At 47.2% G+C, this 17,413-nt stretch overlaps 1 protein-coding gene across 1 annotated transcript in view; it reads right to left on the bottom strand.

Moving 5' to 3' along the window:
* EEF1AKMT4 (EEF1A lysine methyltransferase 4) overlaps positions 1 to 17,413 on the bottom strand; it is a 178,191-nt gene that overhangs the window by 114,111 nt on the left and 46,667 nt on the right. The window contains exon 2 of the mRNA XM_078668004.1: positions 2,131 to 2,414. Coding sequence (XP_078524130.1) covers positions 2,131 to 2,414 — 284 coding nt within the window. The remainder of the gene's footprint in view (positions 1 to 2,130; positions 2,415 to 17,413) is intronic.

Raw genomic sequence — 17,413 nt, 5'->3', positions numbered from 1 at the left:
AACACACGGGGAGTGCGTTAAACCATAGTCACCAGACTTATCCCCCGGCACAAAATCCGTGAGTACTAGCGCATGGAGCGTAGTCTGAAAAACTCTGCTTTTGATACTTGAACAGGTGGATGAAGCGTTGATGAAAACCCTGTTTATTGGGTATACACTTGCGCATGGAGCGCGTTTGAGACAGTGTTTATGTATAATTGAATACGTGCATGAAGCGCGTTGGGGCATTACTTATAATCAACTGAACACATGCCTTAAGTGCGTTTAAAGACATTTGTTTATTGTGATCGATGACGCGCATGAAGCGCGTTTGAGACACGGCTTGTGTAGTATTGAACACGCGCATGGAGCGCGTCTGCAAAGACTACACTGAGATTATGAAACGCTTTTGGAGCGCGTTTTCAGTACATTTCCACACGCTGAAACAGGCCGCAGGATGCTGTCCAGTTTGTGTGCCAACTCACAAAACACAGTCAGTGAAACCTTAAATTAGCCTTTCTTTGGAATCCTGAACTACCAACAAATCCTATCATATCCAGGTTATTATCCTTAGGCACATTCCAAGTGGCCTGAATGTATGTGTATGGAAGATTAAGTGTTTTTGTGTTTTATAAAATCTTTCCTCCTGGGTGGTTCCACAGCCCAGCTACTTCCGGTACTTCATCCTACACCCAGAACCCAACTGATGCATTCACATGTGTCCCTTCTGTTTTGCAGGTAGATACAAGTACCTAGGGTTGGCGGGAGCACACTGGGGGACAGATACACTTTTATGAGTACTGACCCAGTTCCTCCCTATTCGAGGTGGAGCAGCGCTTACCGAGAATGAATACTGCTCTGGAACACCCAGGGCCTCCCCCCTGTGCCCCAACCTACTTCCTTGTCATGTTGATACACAAGAGGAAAGGGACTGTGGAGTTGGTTCACATCATCTCTGAGAGGCCACATTGTGGGCTCAAGGTAAGGTTTGCGGTGGTTTGACAAATGGTTGTAGAAATCCCTGAGGTTGGACAGACCCTCATAATGGGTTTGGAAGGTAGGGCAATAGCAAGGGACATCTTGCATGATTATGTACAAACAAGAACTGCTTGTCTTGAAGGTAAAGCTTTATGGGAAGATTGGAACGGTCTGTAAGGTGTATCGAGCTCTTAGGATGACGGCTAAGTACGAAAAGGGCGAGAACGCTAGTGAGGTATCTGAAGTAAATGAATAGGCCGAAGTCTAGAGAGAGCCTGGGGGTAAAGACAGGGAGAGGTTATAGGAAACGATTGGTGATACCTTGGAGGTACAAGAAGGAACCCTCGTAATTTCACTATCAGTAGCCCGATTGGTTGGATGGTGCAGAAGCGACCTTTGTTCAACCATGCCTTGATACGGATGCAACATGGGTGTCCAGCTGCGCTTCACCACCACAGGCAGAGACCTAACTGTTCACCCAAGTCACCCAATGTGTTACTGTTACCCTAAAAAGAGATGTGCTGCCCATCTTACTCCAGGATTAGTCAGTACCAGAGAAAGCGGGCGCTGTTGATGCATCTGTGCGGTTATCACAGAATTCCTGGTGGTCCCCGACATATCAATTCTGCAGATCTCCAGGAAAGTACAAACAACAGATTCCACAAGCCTTGCCCTCTTTCAATCACCTTACTGAATAATAAGACTTGGGGACTCAGATTCCTCCTTTGTTACATCATGCTGTCTTCTGTATTTTTTTTTAACGCCTTAACCGCTGCAGTTTTTCCGCCGCAGTGCGGGCGTTCTATTGAGTGGGCGGTGTAGTACTCCCGTCGGCCAACGGCAGCACGGAACGGGTTAATATAGCTTTTACACCAGAAAGGCTAAATATGATAAAATAGTGGTACATTAGGTCATTGGTAGTAGATTTGCTAGAGAGAAAGGTAAAGAATGGGAAATCACATTAAATGTAAAAATTTAATGATGTGCAAACCCTGTTATATCATATTATTAACAATTGGGGTTTTTAGCAATTAAGAGCATTAGAAAATGATGTGCTTAGTCGAATCATACGATTGTGGCGCAAGTACCGAAGGAAGGGTTAGCACGCTGGTCTCTGGATCTCAAGGTCAGCAGCTGAGCCACTGCACCACATCACCTCCCAACGCTCCTCACCTCTTTCAAAACTTTATCGAGGAGCTCTGCTGTTTGCGGAGACACGTTCCAAGGATCTCGCTCTTCGACCATCATGGCATCCAAGGTGCCCTTCTCCAAGACTACATCGAAGCTCTCGTTGGGGAAGGCGAGGGCTCGAGCATCCATGACGGTCCAAGCCATTCCATGGCAGTCGGCGTGCTGCCGGCTCATCGCTTCGATGCACACTGGTGAGTAATCGATGTTGGTGATTGAGGTGTAGCCCTTCTGGAACAGGTCATAACTCAGAGAGCTGTCTCCACAACCTGGAAAAAAAAGACCTTTGAGTAAGTGTTTACACTTTAGTAGGTGTTGTGGTCAGCAATTAAACCAGCTAGCCAGTCCATAGCCCTACTACTGGTATGCTTCAAAAAAAGGGCGTTAGAGCGATGCTATTCCCTTACTTCTGCTTCTTCGTGAGGGTATCACACTATCATGTCTGTTGCGGGAATGCACATGTATGACATTGTAGGATGGTTTGTCTCAATCTGCAAACCATACAAAAAGTACACTGTGATTATTTTTGAAACGCGGGTTTAACACAAAACAAGTTCTTAAAGAAGAGGCTTCTTGATGTAGAGATGTCTTCTTACAAATCACAGCGGATCACTCAGTGGTTACTAAGAAAACCTGGAAGGGCTTGCAACGAAACTTGCATAGTCCATGCAACTCTATATTCAGGACTCTCAAAATGCCTTCTCTATGAGTCGTAGAGGGAAAGGCCTCTACAGTATCCCACTGTGGGACCAATCAGGGCACTTCTTGTGTGCAAGGAAGGCCACTCGTGATTATTCTGCAGAGGTAGGAGGTGCTACGCCTAAATTGGATCCCTCTATTTCCCCACTCAAAAGCATCTTGGACCACGCAGGTTATACACAAAGATATTAAAATAAGTGCTAACTAAGGAAATGCACACCAATCTTTAGTTTAAAAAGAAAACCCTCATTCGTATATCTGCTGATTTTTCTTGGTATTTTTAGGACTTTATAAAGGCTTTTGATGCACATTGTTTATGTGTCAAAATAACACATTTCTTGTGAAAGAAAAGCACTCAAACGACGAGATCAAGCCCCATGTACAATCAAGTTGGACGTAACATTACAGACATATCTTTAGGTGGGTAAAAGACACAATAAACACCATATCTCTGATTGCTGTACTGGAGTACATCAAGAATTCAGACAGCTTCAGTGATCCCCCAGCACTGCATATCCTGGACACATTAACATAAAAGTGTCTGTAATTTGCTATCATTATTGGGTCCATATTTTACAGTTTTTAGTGTGTTGATCCATTTTTCTTAAATACATTTCACTATTCCCTCCTCTTCCATCAGACATTACCTGTTTGGCCAATCGGATTCTCCCTAATATATCTCTTTCAGCTCACACATATTTATGTATATTTATGTTCCCCTAAAAGTCCAATTATTTGTTCAAACTTAAAAATCAAAAAATGAAAAATTTCTGTGGGACTTTCCACAATTAAAAAAATGCTCTGTGCACCACTAATAGGTATGTCAGTTCAATTTCGCGTAATTCAGGATTCTTCCTAGCAAGGACTTGAAGTCTTACCCCTTTTCATTGATTTTGATCTATCAAATGCTAGAATTTTTCAAGAAGTTGTTCTCTCTGTGGGACTGATAGTATTTCTTCTTGAACTATACAGTACATTTCATAACTTAAGACTTCCAGTATGCACATCTGGTAGCTCACTTTTTGTGCTCGGTTTTCAGTCGACTGGGTCTGATGTTTTTTTCACCGACACAGACGTCTGCTAATACTCATATAGTACAAAACCATCTATCTCATACCGGTATGTGAGCATAATTTAACTTTCTCTGGCAGTCTAGACATATTTTGAGACATTTGCTAATCTTCCTTTAATTTTTGTCTTTATCTTTTGTTTTTTTTCTACCCTATAGAACTAGCACTCCAAACGGGATTGATGCTTGAATACATTTTTAGAATTTCAGAAAATATACAGTGATAGGCTACACACAAAATAAACAATGATATGCTACCTGAACGGAAAACAAATAAAAATCTGTTGTAGACAAGACATTGGGCCAGATTACGAGTTTGGTGTACAAGATTACTCTGTCACGAACGTGACAGGTATTCCTCGCCTCCAAATTACAATGATCCCGGAACTTGTGATCTTGGCGGACGAGGATTAACTGTCAGTTCAGTGAAGGGTAATCCCTTGTACACCAAACTCCAGTAATCTGGCCCAATGTCTTGTATCAATAAAGATTGACTTTACAAATATGACTGTTTTTTTTTCTCATAATGAAATAATCAAATTAATTCAATTAAAAGATGCTTGATTGATTTACAACACATGATATAACTAGATAAATATAAACACAGGATAAATATACACATAGATACAGAACACAGGACAGCTGGACGCATAGACATAAGATAAATGTACTTGATATACATAGCTATAGGATAGCTACATATATGCACAGACGTAGGGCACATGATAGTCAGACAGTACACAGGAAAGGTATCTACATAGAAATAGCATGCAGGATAGCTAGATACACTGACATTGGGCACAGGACAGATCTGTACACAGCTCTAGGGTACAGGGGAGATAGAATCAAAGAAAGAGGGAGACAGAGGGAGAGAGAGCAGGAGAGAGAAAGGGGTAGAAGAGAGTCGAGAGGGGGACAGAGAGGGGGGAGAGAGAGGGAGAAAGAGGGAGAAATAGGGAGAGAGAGAGATGAGAGATGAGAGATGGGATAGTGAGGGGAGGGAGAGAGAGAGAGCGGGGGAAGAGAGAGGGGAGGGAGGGAGGGAGGAAAAAGAGAGAGAGAGAGAGAGAGAGAGAGAGAGAGAGAGAGAGAGAGAGAGAGAGAGAGAGAGAGAGAGAGAGAGGGGTAGGGATGAATATGAAAAGACATCTTTATTAAACTTAATTAAGTGAGACTACGTCACACAGAAGCCTTTAGCAACTGAATGAGGCAGTCTAAAGAGTACAAAACACAGAGGCCTTTTATATGCTTAGGGTTACAAACTCCTAATATGGACATACAAGATCTGCAAAATATTAGCCAATAGGAGAACATTCAAAAAAAGCATCATATAACCAGAACGTCCCCTTACGTTGTGTTTCTGCCCAACCCACAAGTAAATTAATTACAGCACCTATAGGTCAATCAGTAATGGCAGGACATGTCTGTATGCAGTTAGGCCAGCTGGTGCCTGAGATTGTCAAAGCAAGGACAGAGGGGGGTTTTCAACACGTTGCAGTCAAAAGGGCAGAGACACTTCATGAATAGAGCAGCCTGTGTAAAGGCAACGCAAATTGACGACAAATGTAAGATCGAGTCAAAATTAAAGAACCTCAGGGAGTGGGAGAGAGAAAAGGAGATAGAAAGAGCGGGAGAAGAGTGAGAGAGAGGAGTAGAAGACAGAGAATGAGAGGGTAGAGAGAGAGAGTGAGAGAGAGCGCAAGAGAGAGCTAGGGGAAGATGAGGGGGAGAGAGAAAGAGAGAGAGAAAAAAGGAGGGAGAGAGAGAGAGAGGGAGGGAGAGACAGGGGTGAGAGGGGTAGAATATAGAGAGATGAGGAGAGGGGGGAAGAAGAGAGCAAGGGGTCGAGAGAGAGGACGAGAGAGCAAGAGAGAGAGAGCGAGGGGAAGAAGGGGGAAAGAGGGGGAGCTAGAGAGAGAGGGGAAGAAGAGAGGTGGGGCGAGAGAGGGAGGGGAAGAAGAGAGAGGGGGAGGGAGAAAGGGTTAGAAGAGAGAGGGAGAGAGAGATGGAGAGAGAGATAGGAAAGGAGAGAGAATAAGAGTGGGGGAAAGAGAGAGAAAGGGAAGAAGAGAGAGGGAGGGGAGAGAGAGAGGAGGAGAAGAGAGAGAGGAACAGAGGTGGGGAGAGAGAAGGAGAGAAAGAGAGAGAGGGGTGAAGAGAGAGAGAGAGGAGAGAGAGAGAGAGAGAGGGAGATAGAGAGAGAAGGAGAGAGAGAGTGTGAGGTGGGTAGAGAGGGGGAGAGAGAGAGAAAGAGAGAGAAAGAGAGAGAATCAGCCTGAGTGAAAGACTGCCTGTGAGAGTAAACGCACAGTGGCAGTGACAGGAGAGTTGGGGCGGGGGAGGGTTAAGAGGATAGAGACAGATGTAAAGAGAGGTCTGGGCCCTTACCCTAACCCTATGTAACAAGCACATGAAATAGCAGCAGTCTGGGATTATAGCCGAATGAGACACAGAACAGCCGCCCGCCCTGCAGACGACCAGGCCCTTCAATGCACTAGAGTGGAAGCCCTACAAAGCAGCCTTGGAGCGCCAGAACCCCTTATAAACAATGGCAGCTGATAATTATCAATTCAAAACACAAAGTCAAGACTTCCCAGCAAAAAACCTAAAGCAGAAGCCAACCAAAGCCAGCTTAAGCTAAATGGGAAACATAAAATATGCACATAATTTAGCACTAAGGTCATGAAGGTTCACCCAAGTCTGAAAAACCTCCAAAAAAGGTAATGCAAGCGCAGTATGTAGGTCATAAAGAGAAAACATCACAAATGAACCCAGGACGAAGAACAGCACAGTCTGCCTACATGAAAGAACCACTGAATTAAACAGAAGCCCAACAGAAAGCACCCACCTGAGAAATGGGAAGGTGTACTGCAGTGCTTAATTTGAGCCGGTGGTTTCCGGTGCTCGGCACCTGCAATTAATTGTCAACACTGGCGCTTGTGACAGTCTGCCACAAGATGGCGCTGTCTGAGATTAGCACAACAGCAGTCAATTATTAATTGACTGCGGTTGGCTGCGGTACAAGCTTTAGTCATCCCTCGGATAGACTACGGACTCGTGGCCCTCAGCGGACTCCCGCTATCCACAACTGCACCCTTAAGAGCCTCCCTGAACGCTGCAGCGAGTCTCATAACTGTCTCAAGAAAGCATTCACATATATCCCCAGACTTAAAGTCTCTAAAATGGCTGCCTTTTGAAGCCAGAATACAGTTAAAAATTGCAATTATGACACACGCGGCCGTGCACCACAATGCACCCAACTACCTCGCTCAAAAGTTGTCTCTATCAGGAGGTTCGAGATCCAATAGAAGTTCAAAAAACTTACTCCTGAAACCTCGTAGATTCCGGAAAGAGAAAACATACAAGCGCTCCTTCTCTGGAATGGCACCCAGGATCTGGAATGCGCTCCCACCTGAAACCAGGCTGATCTCCTCCACTGCACTCTTCAAGAAAGAGGTGAAAACCATCCTTCTGGCCAAGATCTCCTGAACACTATTGGTGCTGGATCGGAGACTCTGCATTGCTTTGTATCACTGCTCACCTGTCCTCTGGCACTATACCTCTAACTTGATGTTGTCACTACCAATATATGATACACGTTGGTTTACTGATTCACTCTCCCGATACCCCCTCTCAGTGTTCTCTCTACACTAAGGCTTTGGTTTAAGCCATCCACACACCCAAGGTGCACCTGAACACCTCTGTGTTGAGATCAATGACTTGTACCATCTTATATTACTTGTTTACCTGAGTGTATATTGATATGCTTTATTTATGTTACTATTATCCTACCATGTTAGTGACTACTATACTGCTCCCATTATCTCTGTTCACTCCTATTGCCCCTACCCTGTCTTTGTGAAGCGCTCTGAAATCTGTAAGGATCTTGTTCGCGCTATATAAAACTTTGAATAAATAAAATAAATAAATAATTCAATATACATTCAAAATGGCGAATACTTGTTGTCCAATCCTTACGCGGTCTGGAATAGTCCGAATCGTCACACTTGTAGGAGTATGAGGGTAAGTAGTTGCCTTGTTACTATAATTGGCAGCACTGGCAGGGGCAATGCGTGGTGCAAGCTGCAGTGGCCTCCGGACGAGAGCCCTGGCACTTATTATTTTACAAATTAAGCACTAACTGAATGACCACAGGAACACCCAACAACACCCGCTGAATGCAACTAGGAAGCCAATCATTTCTCGCGGCATGGCAGGCAGCCTATGAGTGAGACCGTTATTATGACCCCAATGGTCACATTCCCTTTCGCCATGATGTATGGACCCCCGCCTGCCCTGTACCCTTACCGGGCCAGAAATGTCCCAATGGGAAATGATTGGGTAAAATAATAACGTTTATTTTTTCCTACAAAATATGAAAAATATTTGTATGTAAAATAAAAATGTAAATTATTTAAAATAATAATTAACCGAGAACATATAACATAAATGTTAAAGCACATTAGGTCATCAAATTAAATACTTATGAAATAATTAGATTCTATTTAATGTATACATATTTTTCATCACACTAAAAAATAAAAATCGCTAGCATTTTAATATTTAATGTTTATTACATTTTATAGTTGTATTTTTGTGTTAATTTAAAATAATTTTTCTTTCTGAGAAGTGTAGAATTTTTAGGAGTAAGTATTCCCCATTTTCATGCTACTCTCCCTTTTTCTTTCTACATTTACTACCAAACGAATACATACTGGCGCAGACATATCTGCACATGTGGGAGGGATCGTCGCACATAAAATATAGGAGTGCAGCCAGCAGCGATGTCTGAAGGGAGGTTTGTGAATTGCTTTTTGTAGTACATAAGTTCTTCCACTACAGCACTACTGAACGTACTACAAAATGTAGTTTGTGAATCGGATCCGAAGGCAATAAGAAAGACTCATCCAGATTCCACAAACCTAACTACCTATTTTTTCACTGCTCAGCTCTACTCGTGATCGCGCCAACACCATCACTACATTCTCTATTGCCACATCATCAGATATTGAAATACTTTTGTAACAATTAACTATAAATTCTAAGATATATACACACATATATATATATATATATATATATAGCTTTTGTTTTAAGAAAACCATTCCAAGATGGCTGCTGTGCATCCACATGCAAAACCACCATCTTCAAAAACGTTTTCTTCACGCAAAAGAAAAAGCATTCCATAATACCCACTATGTGTGCACTTGGAAGCCCTCGTTCTAAAAGAAAAATACATTACAGATGTCAACCGCATGTGCGCACAGCAGGAAAGGAATAGGCAAAGCAAATTGTTCTGCAACCGGTGTCGTGGGCATTACCGATTGCATTTGCTAATGCTTATTTACAAGAATAGCTACTCTGCTAAAACACTGAGCAGCTCATTAATGTGTACAGTGTACAAATAATGAGATGGATAAACAGCATATACTGTAGAAGAGTAGGGGAAACAGGGGTGATGGAAGGAGGCAGATGTGGGTCTTGGGCTCAATTTCCCCGGACCTGATAATTCTCGCCTCGGTGCCTACTCGAATCATGGGTCCCATTCTGCAACTCTGGGCAGTAGCTTGCCTGGCCTCACCTTGGAGGTGCCCAATAAGGGGGAATCTCACAGGGAAAGCCAGGAAGGGTTCCACAGCGGTATACAGCGCCAAGATACGTTTCAGGTGATAGTGCGCTTTACAAGTATACACACATTTACATTTACATGTGAGGGAAGCCCAGGAGAGCGGAAAGGAAGAAAGCAAGGAGAGCAGAAAGGAAGAAAGCAAGGAGGGAAATAAAGAAAGCAAGGAGAGAAAAGGAAGAAAGGAGAAGAAAGGAAGAAAGCAAGGAGCGGAAAAGAAGAAAGCACGGAGAGGAAAGGAAGAAAGCAAGGAGAGGAAAGGAAGAAAGCAAGGAGGGAAATGAAGATAACAAGGAGAGGAAATGAAGAAAGGAGAAGAAAGGAAGAAAGCAAGGAGACGAAAGGAAGAAAGCAAGAAGAGGAAAGGAAGAAAGCAAGGAGGGAAATGAAGAAAGGAAGAAAGCAAGGAGAGGAAAGGAAGAAAGCAAGAAGAGGAAAGAAAGAAAGCAAGAACAGGAAACGAAGAAAGCAAGGGAGAGAAGACGAGAGCAAGCAATGAGTTAAAGAGCACACTAGGGGAGGCAGTAGGTACAATGTCACTCTGTGGCTATTTCAAAGCCCTGAGTGGGAGGCATTTCCAGTCTGCACCTGCTCTTTGTGAGGTACAAGTCACTCGCGAAGCTGTCTCTTAATACCTGAATAATGGTTTAATTGTCTGCCAATTCAAAGGGACATGTTTTATCGATCAGGCAAGGAGGACATGATGAATCAGGCTTGGGTGATCTCACACCAGTCCTAGACTAAAAGCTGTGAGCCATCCTACAAAGAAAAAAGAAATAAGGCACATGTGAATCATGGCCGTCTGTAGTTTATCAAGGGCCAACCCCCACATTGAGAAAAACAAATCTGTTTCTGTGAGTTCTGGGGAAGTCCTTGCATTACCGCATATTGGTAAACTGGTTTACCCCTGATGTCCAGGGCCACAATACTGGATAACTGGATAACCTGTGCTCCCTGCAAGCACTGGACTCCCTCAAGGTAGCGAGGGCCAGCAGTCAAGACTTACTCCCGGAGGGGAGGGGCTTAGAGACTCCGATTCAGTAGGAATTCCCCAGATAAGCAGTTTTGTTTTCTTGTTTTTTTTATATTCTTTTTATTAACGTTGCAGAAAACAGTGGTGATCGTCACAGTAATACAATACATTACATACAATTTTACCTTAGGAAGCCAAAGCTTACAGGACATGCAAGGTTGGAAATACTCATTGCAGTTTATCGCTAAGCAGTCAACAATGCGAGTGGTTCGTCAACCGGGGCAAACTGGGGGGGTTCGCACATATGACCCCTGTATTCGTTCCAGTTGGACCATATTGCAGCCCACTTCCGGGGACACCCCCTGGCCACATAAACCGTTTTCTCCTGGAGCATGCACCAGTCCATGTCTGTTTTCCGTGAGCCCACTTTCGGAGGATCCACTGCCCCCCATAGCCTAGCTATGTTTCTCTTTGCTATTGCGAATCCCAGTGCGGCCCAGATCCTCCCACGGGGCGGCAGATCTGTGGGCTCCCAGATATTCAGGAGACACCGCTTTGCCTCAACTCTGAGCTCCACCTCCCACACCTTTTGCATGCATCGATGTATCCGTTGCCAATAAGTCTGGATCAAAGGGCACGCCCATATTATGTGGAAGAATGTCCCCCCGTCTCCACATCCCCTCCTGCAGAGCCCATCCTCACGGCGGCCCATCAATTGCAGTCTAGTCCCTGATATGTAAACTGGGTGGAGAATTTTAAGCTGAATCAGCCTGAGTCTGGCCGATATAGCTACTTCCTTTGGGGACGCTGGGGCACCCCTCCACTCCTCCTCATCTATTTCTAACCCAAACTGCGGTGGATACGACGCCACGGAGCCGAATGCTACAGAGATAAATATATGTTGGAGATATAAAAACCCAACGTATTACAGATCATAACAAAGAAACAATCTGACCAATGGATACCAGAAAAGATACTGTGAACACTTATAAGAGATTTTAACGCAGTATTCTTTCTTGACTATACTGAGGAAGCAATCTATTTAGACTTAACAATAGTGAAGGAGCGAATTTTCCGGTACAACGGGAATCCAGAAAATCTTTCCATTGAGAATTGGATCTACATTTACGCTAGCAGAGAGGTTCTCCTTATGAACTTTAGAGACCGACCAAAGTTTATAATCTTAGCCCTGAAGAAGTCCTTGTTGGACGAAACACGTTGGCATTGGCTACAGTCTGTTTTTACTGAAGAAAGAGCTTTTGGAATAAATAAAGAATTTATAAATACTCCACTGAAGATTCATCATTTACCAAGATTTAATAATATCAACATCTGAAGAAATTGAAATAATCTTGTGTGATATAGACCACTATTACCTGTTTGTAGAGTGCTGGACTTGAGAATATTGTGTACTGTTTGAGACTTGCTAGTCTTAGGAGATCTAGGGGCTTTGGATCTTCAGTCATTTGCACCTTGAGTTTAAGATAAAACGTGACACTAATGGATAGGTGCAATTGCATATAGCCCCAAGCCCCAAGGTTCTGTGTGTATTAAATCTATTTCTAACCCATCCGCCTCCCACTTCCCTTTGAGGGGATTAAGTAAGTCTGGGGAGTTATTAATGATTTTCTTGTAAGATAAGCAGTTTTGACCACAACAAAAAGCTGCCAATCCAGTGAAATGTTGCTCGGTAATTGATAAACCTAGTATAAGGAGGGGCCTTACACATGTTTATATCACAATAGATAAGATAACCTAGTTTTAGAACATTGTCCAAAGTGGCCGGGATCCAGTTTGGAAGAGTGGAAACAAATCTGCATCCCCCAGCTAGGACTCCAATTCATGTAGCAGCAGTTTTGCATTAGCCTTTGATCTCCGCTCCCATGAGTACTAAAAACCTAACTTTTTTAGTTGTGAAGAATCAACTTCCTTTATAAATGCTAACACCACCTGGCGAGAACTGCACTGGAACCTTTTGCTGTGCCAAATTGGGTTCCAATTTCAACAAATTGGGTTCCAAGCAAGAGATAACCTACAATTTAGAATGGGACAATTTGCATATAAGAATCTGAGCACTAATTAATTTCTGGCCCTAAAAGCATGGCCAGAAGCCAAAGTTATAATTTTCCTAGTTGGACACCGAGACCATTGCTTTATATATAAATTCTCGAATGCATAGGCAGCTAATGTAAGTGCTTGAAAATTGGGGTGATAGGTCAAAATGTAACCCACATGATCAATCTTAACCAGCTGGACATCTAGGGGAGGAAGTGCCAGCAAGACAGGATTTCCAATATCATTGAAGGACAAAGGAAAGACCCGCGCAAGTGTCTTAAAATCAGAAAATGCAAAAGGACGCATTCTGAGTGCAGCAAGTGAGAATCAGCTGCAAACTTTTTCTAATGCATTTTTACACATAGCAGCCATAGCCGGCACACCGGGGGTTTGTGAGAAATTTACTCCAGGTCTTAATGGGAGGGAAATGCATGGACAAAACAGCGCAGTGTGGGAAAAATATGTGCAAAATCACCCCACCCCAAAGAAACTAAAATTACACCAAGAATAAATTACACAAAAAAACATGAAACACATAAACCGGAACAAAAAATTACCCAAAGAGGAGTACAAATTGTATTTCAGCAGGCGCCTTTTACACTGCACACCCTGAAATGCGGAATGAGGCCAAAGTGCATTTGAAAGTTATAAAATTGAAAGAAAAAAAAAAACTTTCAGGGTGGCACCGAGTCCGAGGGAAAAGGGAAAATCAACCTACCTTCCAGAAATTTCACAAACGGGCCCGGTTAACTGGCAGCGGGCTGGTGGAAGGGCTTTCTCTGTTGGCTCATATCTCGGCATTTCTTGGAAAGCAGGTTTTTATCTAGCAAGGTTTTCACTACTATAAGTCTGAGGAAAGATGCACCCACCAGGACTTGCTATAACCATGACAGGGTCTGATGGCCTTTGTGTTGATCTGTGACGAGAGGGTATAATTGTCTGCCATCAGCAGACTGCAAGACAAGGTCCTTCAAACAAAGGGTATGAAGCCTGAGCTGGTAGATGGCAGACACACAAAATGAGGAAGGCTCTTGGAAAAGGACCAACCTTGCACCCCATCTGGTGTTCTTGAAACCAATAAGATTTATACAATTCTTGAATTTAGCGACAAACAAAAAACACAAAGCCCAGCTGTCTGGAAACAATGTCACGACGAAAGCCCAGGAGTACCATCTGTGCAAGAGTCAGTTCGTTTCCCCAGCCCAGCTGACCAGGAAGACGGGCTGAAGGCATGCCTTAAGGATTTTTGGGGACCTCTATTTTAAATGGGATCATGCAAAGGCAGCTGAAATATGTCTTGGTGGGGGTTGCATAATCCATATTATGACACTCGGTAGAGAGAGGAAGAGTCTGGGGTAGGGACAGGAAGAGAGTGGTGACGAGGTTTTGTTTTGACATAAATGTTGATGAGATAGACAGAAAAATTACTTTCTTGGTGGGAACCTGTAAGATGAGCGCCCTGGGAAGCTGCCCACTTTGCCTAGGCTTTAAAACCTCTCTGCTGCCCCATCGCCTTCATCATCATGAAGCTTGAACCTGCAGAGTTCCTGAACTGCCCGGTGAGTTTACGTACCTTTCTTGATCCCAGAGGGAGCAGCAGACGGCTGGTCCTTCCACCTGGTTGTGGGTTCCGGTTCTGCAGGGTAGAGGGGACCTCAGTGAATCCAGAACCATTTGAACAGCCTCTCTGGCCCCTAAACTTCCACATATATTACAGGTGAAACCCACTGTCCTATTTTCCATGGTGTCAATCAGAAGTCTGTGGTTATTGGTGCCACGTGAGCTGGCTGGCCAGCACTCTGAAAACCTCCAGCCAGACCCCAAGATCCAACGGCAGGACCCCCGTAAAAAAGGCATCTTTGGTACATATAGTGGCAACTGGCCCACTATTTTCCAGACGTCCCCAACTAAAGTGAATGCAAAGGCCTTTCACTGCTCTCTGGGCTCCAATAAACTGGGTCGTGTCTGTCCTCTAAAGGATGAACTGGCAGTGTCTGTACTCTGAAAGAGGGTCTGGGCGTGCCTGTCCTCTGAAGGAGGGTCTGAGCGTGCCTGTCCTCTGAAGGAGGGACTAGCCGTGCCTGTCCTCTGAAGGAGGGGCTGGCCGTGCCTGTCCTCCGAAGGAGGGTCTGGCCGTGCCTGTCCTCCGAAGGAGGGTCTGGCCGTGCCTGTCCTCCGAAGGAAGGGCTGGCCGTGCCTGTCCTCCGAAGGAGGGGCTGGCCGTGCCTGTCCTCCGATGGAGGGGCTGGCCGTGCCTGTCCTCCGATGGAGGGGCTGGCCGTGCCTGTCCTCCGAAAGAGGGGCTGGCCGTGCCTGTCCTCCGAAGGAGGGGCTGGCCGTGCCTGTCCTCCAAAGGAGGGACTGGCCGTGCCTGTCCTCTGAAGGAGGGACTGGCCGTGCCTGTCCTCTGAAGGAGGGTCTGGCCGTGCCTGTCCTCTGAAGGAGGGACTGGCCGTGCCTGTCCTCTGAAGGAGGGTCTGGGCGTGCCTGTTATCCAGAGGAGGGACTGGCCGTGCCTGCTTCTGAAGGAGTGACTGGCCGTGCCTGTCCACCAAAGGAGGGACTGGCCGTGCCTGTCCTCTAAAGGAGGGACTGGCTGTGCCTGTCCTCCAAAGGAGGGACTGGCAGTGCCTGTCCTCTGAAGGAGGGACTGGCCGTGCCTGTCCTCCTAAGGAGGGACTGGCCGTGCCTGTCCTCTGAAGGAGGGACTGGCCGTGCCTGCTTCTGAAGGAGTGACTGGCCGTGCCTGTCCTCCAAAGGAGAGACTGGCCGTGCTTGTCCTCTGAAGGAGGGTCTGGCTGTGTCTGTCCTCAGAAGGAGGGACTAGCCATGCCTGTCCTCTGAAGGAGGGTCTGAGCGTGCCTGTCCTCTGAAGGAGGGACTAGCCGTGCCTGTCCTCTGAAGGAGGGACTAGCCGTGCCTGTCCTCTGAAGGAGGGGCTGGCCGTGCCTGTCCTCCGAAGGAGCGTCTGGCCGTGCCTGTCCTCCGAAGGAGGGGCTGGCAATGTCTGTACTCCGAAGGAGGGTCTGGCCGTGCCTGTCCTCCGAAGGAAGGGCTGGCCGTGCCTGTCCTCCGAAGGAGGGGCTGGCCGTGCCTGTCCTCTGATGGAGGGGCTGGCCGTGCCTGTCCTCCGAAGGAGGGGCTGGCCGTGCCTGTCCTCCGAAAGAGGGGCTGGCCGTGCCTGTCCTCCGAAGGAGGGGCTGGCCGTGCCTGTCCTCCAAAGGAGGGACTGGCCGTGCCTGTCCTCTGAAGGAGGGACTGGCCGTGCCTGTCCTCTGAAGGAGGGTCTGGCCGTGCCTGTCCTCTGAAGGAGGGACTGGCCGTGCCTGTCCTCTGAAGGAGGGTCTGGGCGTGCCTGTTATCCAGAGGAGGGACTGGCCGTGCCTGCTTCTGAAGGAGTGACTGGCCGTGCCTGTCCACCAAAGGAGGGACTGGCCGTGCCTGTCCTCTAAAGGAGGGACTGGCTGTGCCTGTCCTCCAAAGGAGGGACTGGCCGTGCCTGTCCTCTGAAGGAGGGACTGGCCGTGCCTGTCCTCCTAAGGAGGGACTGGCCGTGCCTGTCCTCTGAAGGAGGGACTGGCCGTGCCTGCTTCTGAAGGAGTGACTGGCCGTGCCTGTCCTCCAAAGGAGAGACTGGCCGTGCTTGTCCTCTGAAGGAGGGTCTGGCTGTGTCTGTCCTCAGAAGGAGGGACTAGCCGTGCCTGTCCTCTGAAGGAGGGTCTGAGCGTGCCTGTCCTCTGAAGGAGGGACTAGCCGTGCCTGTCCTCTGAAGGAGGGACTAGCCGTGCCTGTCCTCTGAAGGAGGGGCTGGCCGTGCCTGTCCTCCGAAGGAGCGTCTGGCCGTGCCTGTCCTCCGAAGGAGGGGCTGGCAATGTCTGTACTCCGAAGGAGGGTCTGGCCGTGCCTGTCCTCCGAAGGAAGGGCTGGCCGTGCCTGTCCTCCGAAGGAGGGGCTGGCCGTGCCTGTCCTCCGATGGAGGGGCTGGCCGTGCCTGTCCTCCGAAGGAGGGGCTGGCCGTGCCTGTCCTCCGAAAGAGGGGCTGGCCGTGCCTGTCCTCCGAAGGAGGGGCTGGCCGTGCCTGTCCTCCAAAGGAGGGACTGGCCGTGCCTGTCCTCTGAAGGAGGGACTGGCCGTGCCTGTCCTCTGAAGGAGGGTCTGGCCGTGCCTGTCCTCTGAAGGAGGGACTGGCCGTGCCTGTCCTCTGAAGGAGGGTCTGGGCGTGCCTGTTATCCAGAGGAGGGACTGGCCGTGCCTGCTTCTGAAGGAGTGACTGGCCGTGCCTGTCCACCAAAGGAGGGACTGGCCGTGCCTGTCCTCTAAAGGAGAGACTGGCTGTGCCTGTCCTCCAAAGGAGGGACTGGCCGTGCCTGTCCTCTGAAGGAGGGACTGGCCGTGCCTGTCCTCTGAAGGAGGGACTAGCCGTGCCTGTCCTCCGAAGGAGGGGCTAGCCGTGCCTGTCCTTTAAAAGGAGGGACTGGCCGTGCCTGCTTCTGAAGGAGCGACTGGCCGTGCCTGTCCTCCAAAGGAGGGGCTGGCCGTGCCTGTCCTCCAAAGGAGGGACTGGCCGTGCCTGTCCTCCAAAGGAGGGACTGGCTGTGTCTGTCCTCCGAAGGAATGACTAGCCGTGTCTGTCCTCAGAAGGAGGGGCTAGCCGTGCCTGTCCTCCGAAGAAGGGGCTAGCCGTGCCTGTCCTGCGAAGGAGGGGCTAGCCGTGCCTGTCCTCTAAAGGAGGGACTGGCCGTGCCTGTCCTCTGAAGGAGGGACTGGCCGTGCCTGTCCTCTGAAGGAGGGGCTAGCCGTGCCTGTCCTCTGAAGGAGGGGCTAGCCGTGCCTGTCCTCTAAAGGA

This window comes from Lissotriton helveticus, chromosome 11, assembly GCF_964261635.1.
Source record: "Lissotriton helveticus chromosome 11, aLisHel1.1, whole genome shotgun sequence".
In the NCBI taxonomy this organism is placed as follows: Eukaryota; Metazoa; Chordata; class Amphibia; order Caudata; family Salamandridae; genus Lissotriton; species Lissotriton helveticus.
The sequence above is the reverse complement of the archived record's forward strand: the minus strand, read 5'-3'. Positions and strand labels throughout refer to the sequence as shown.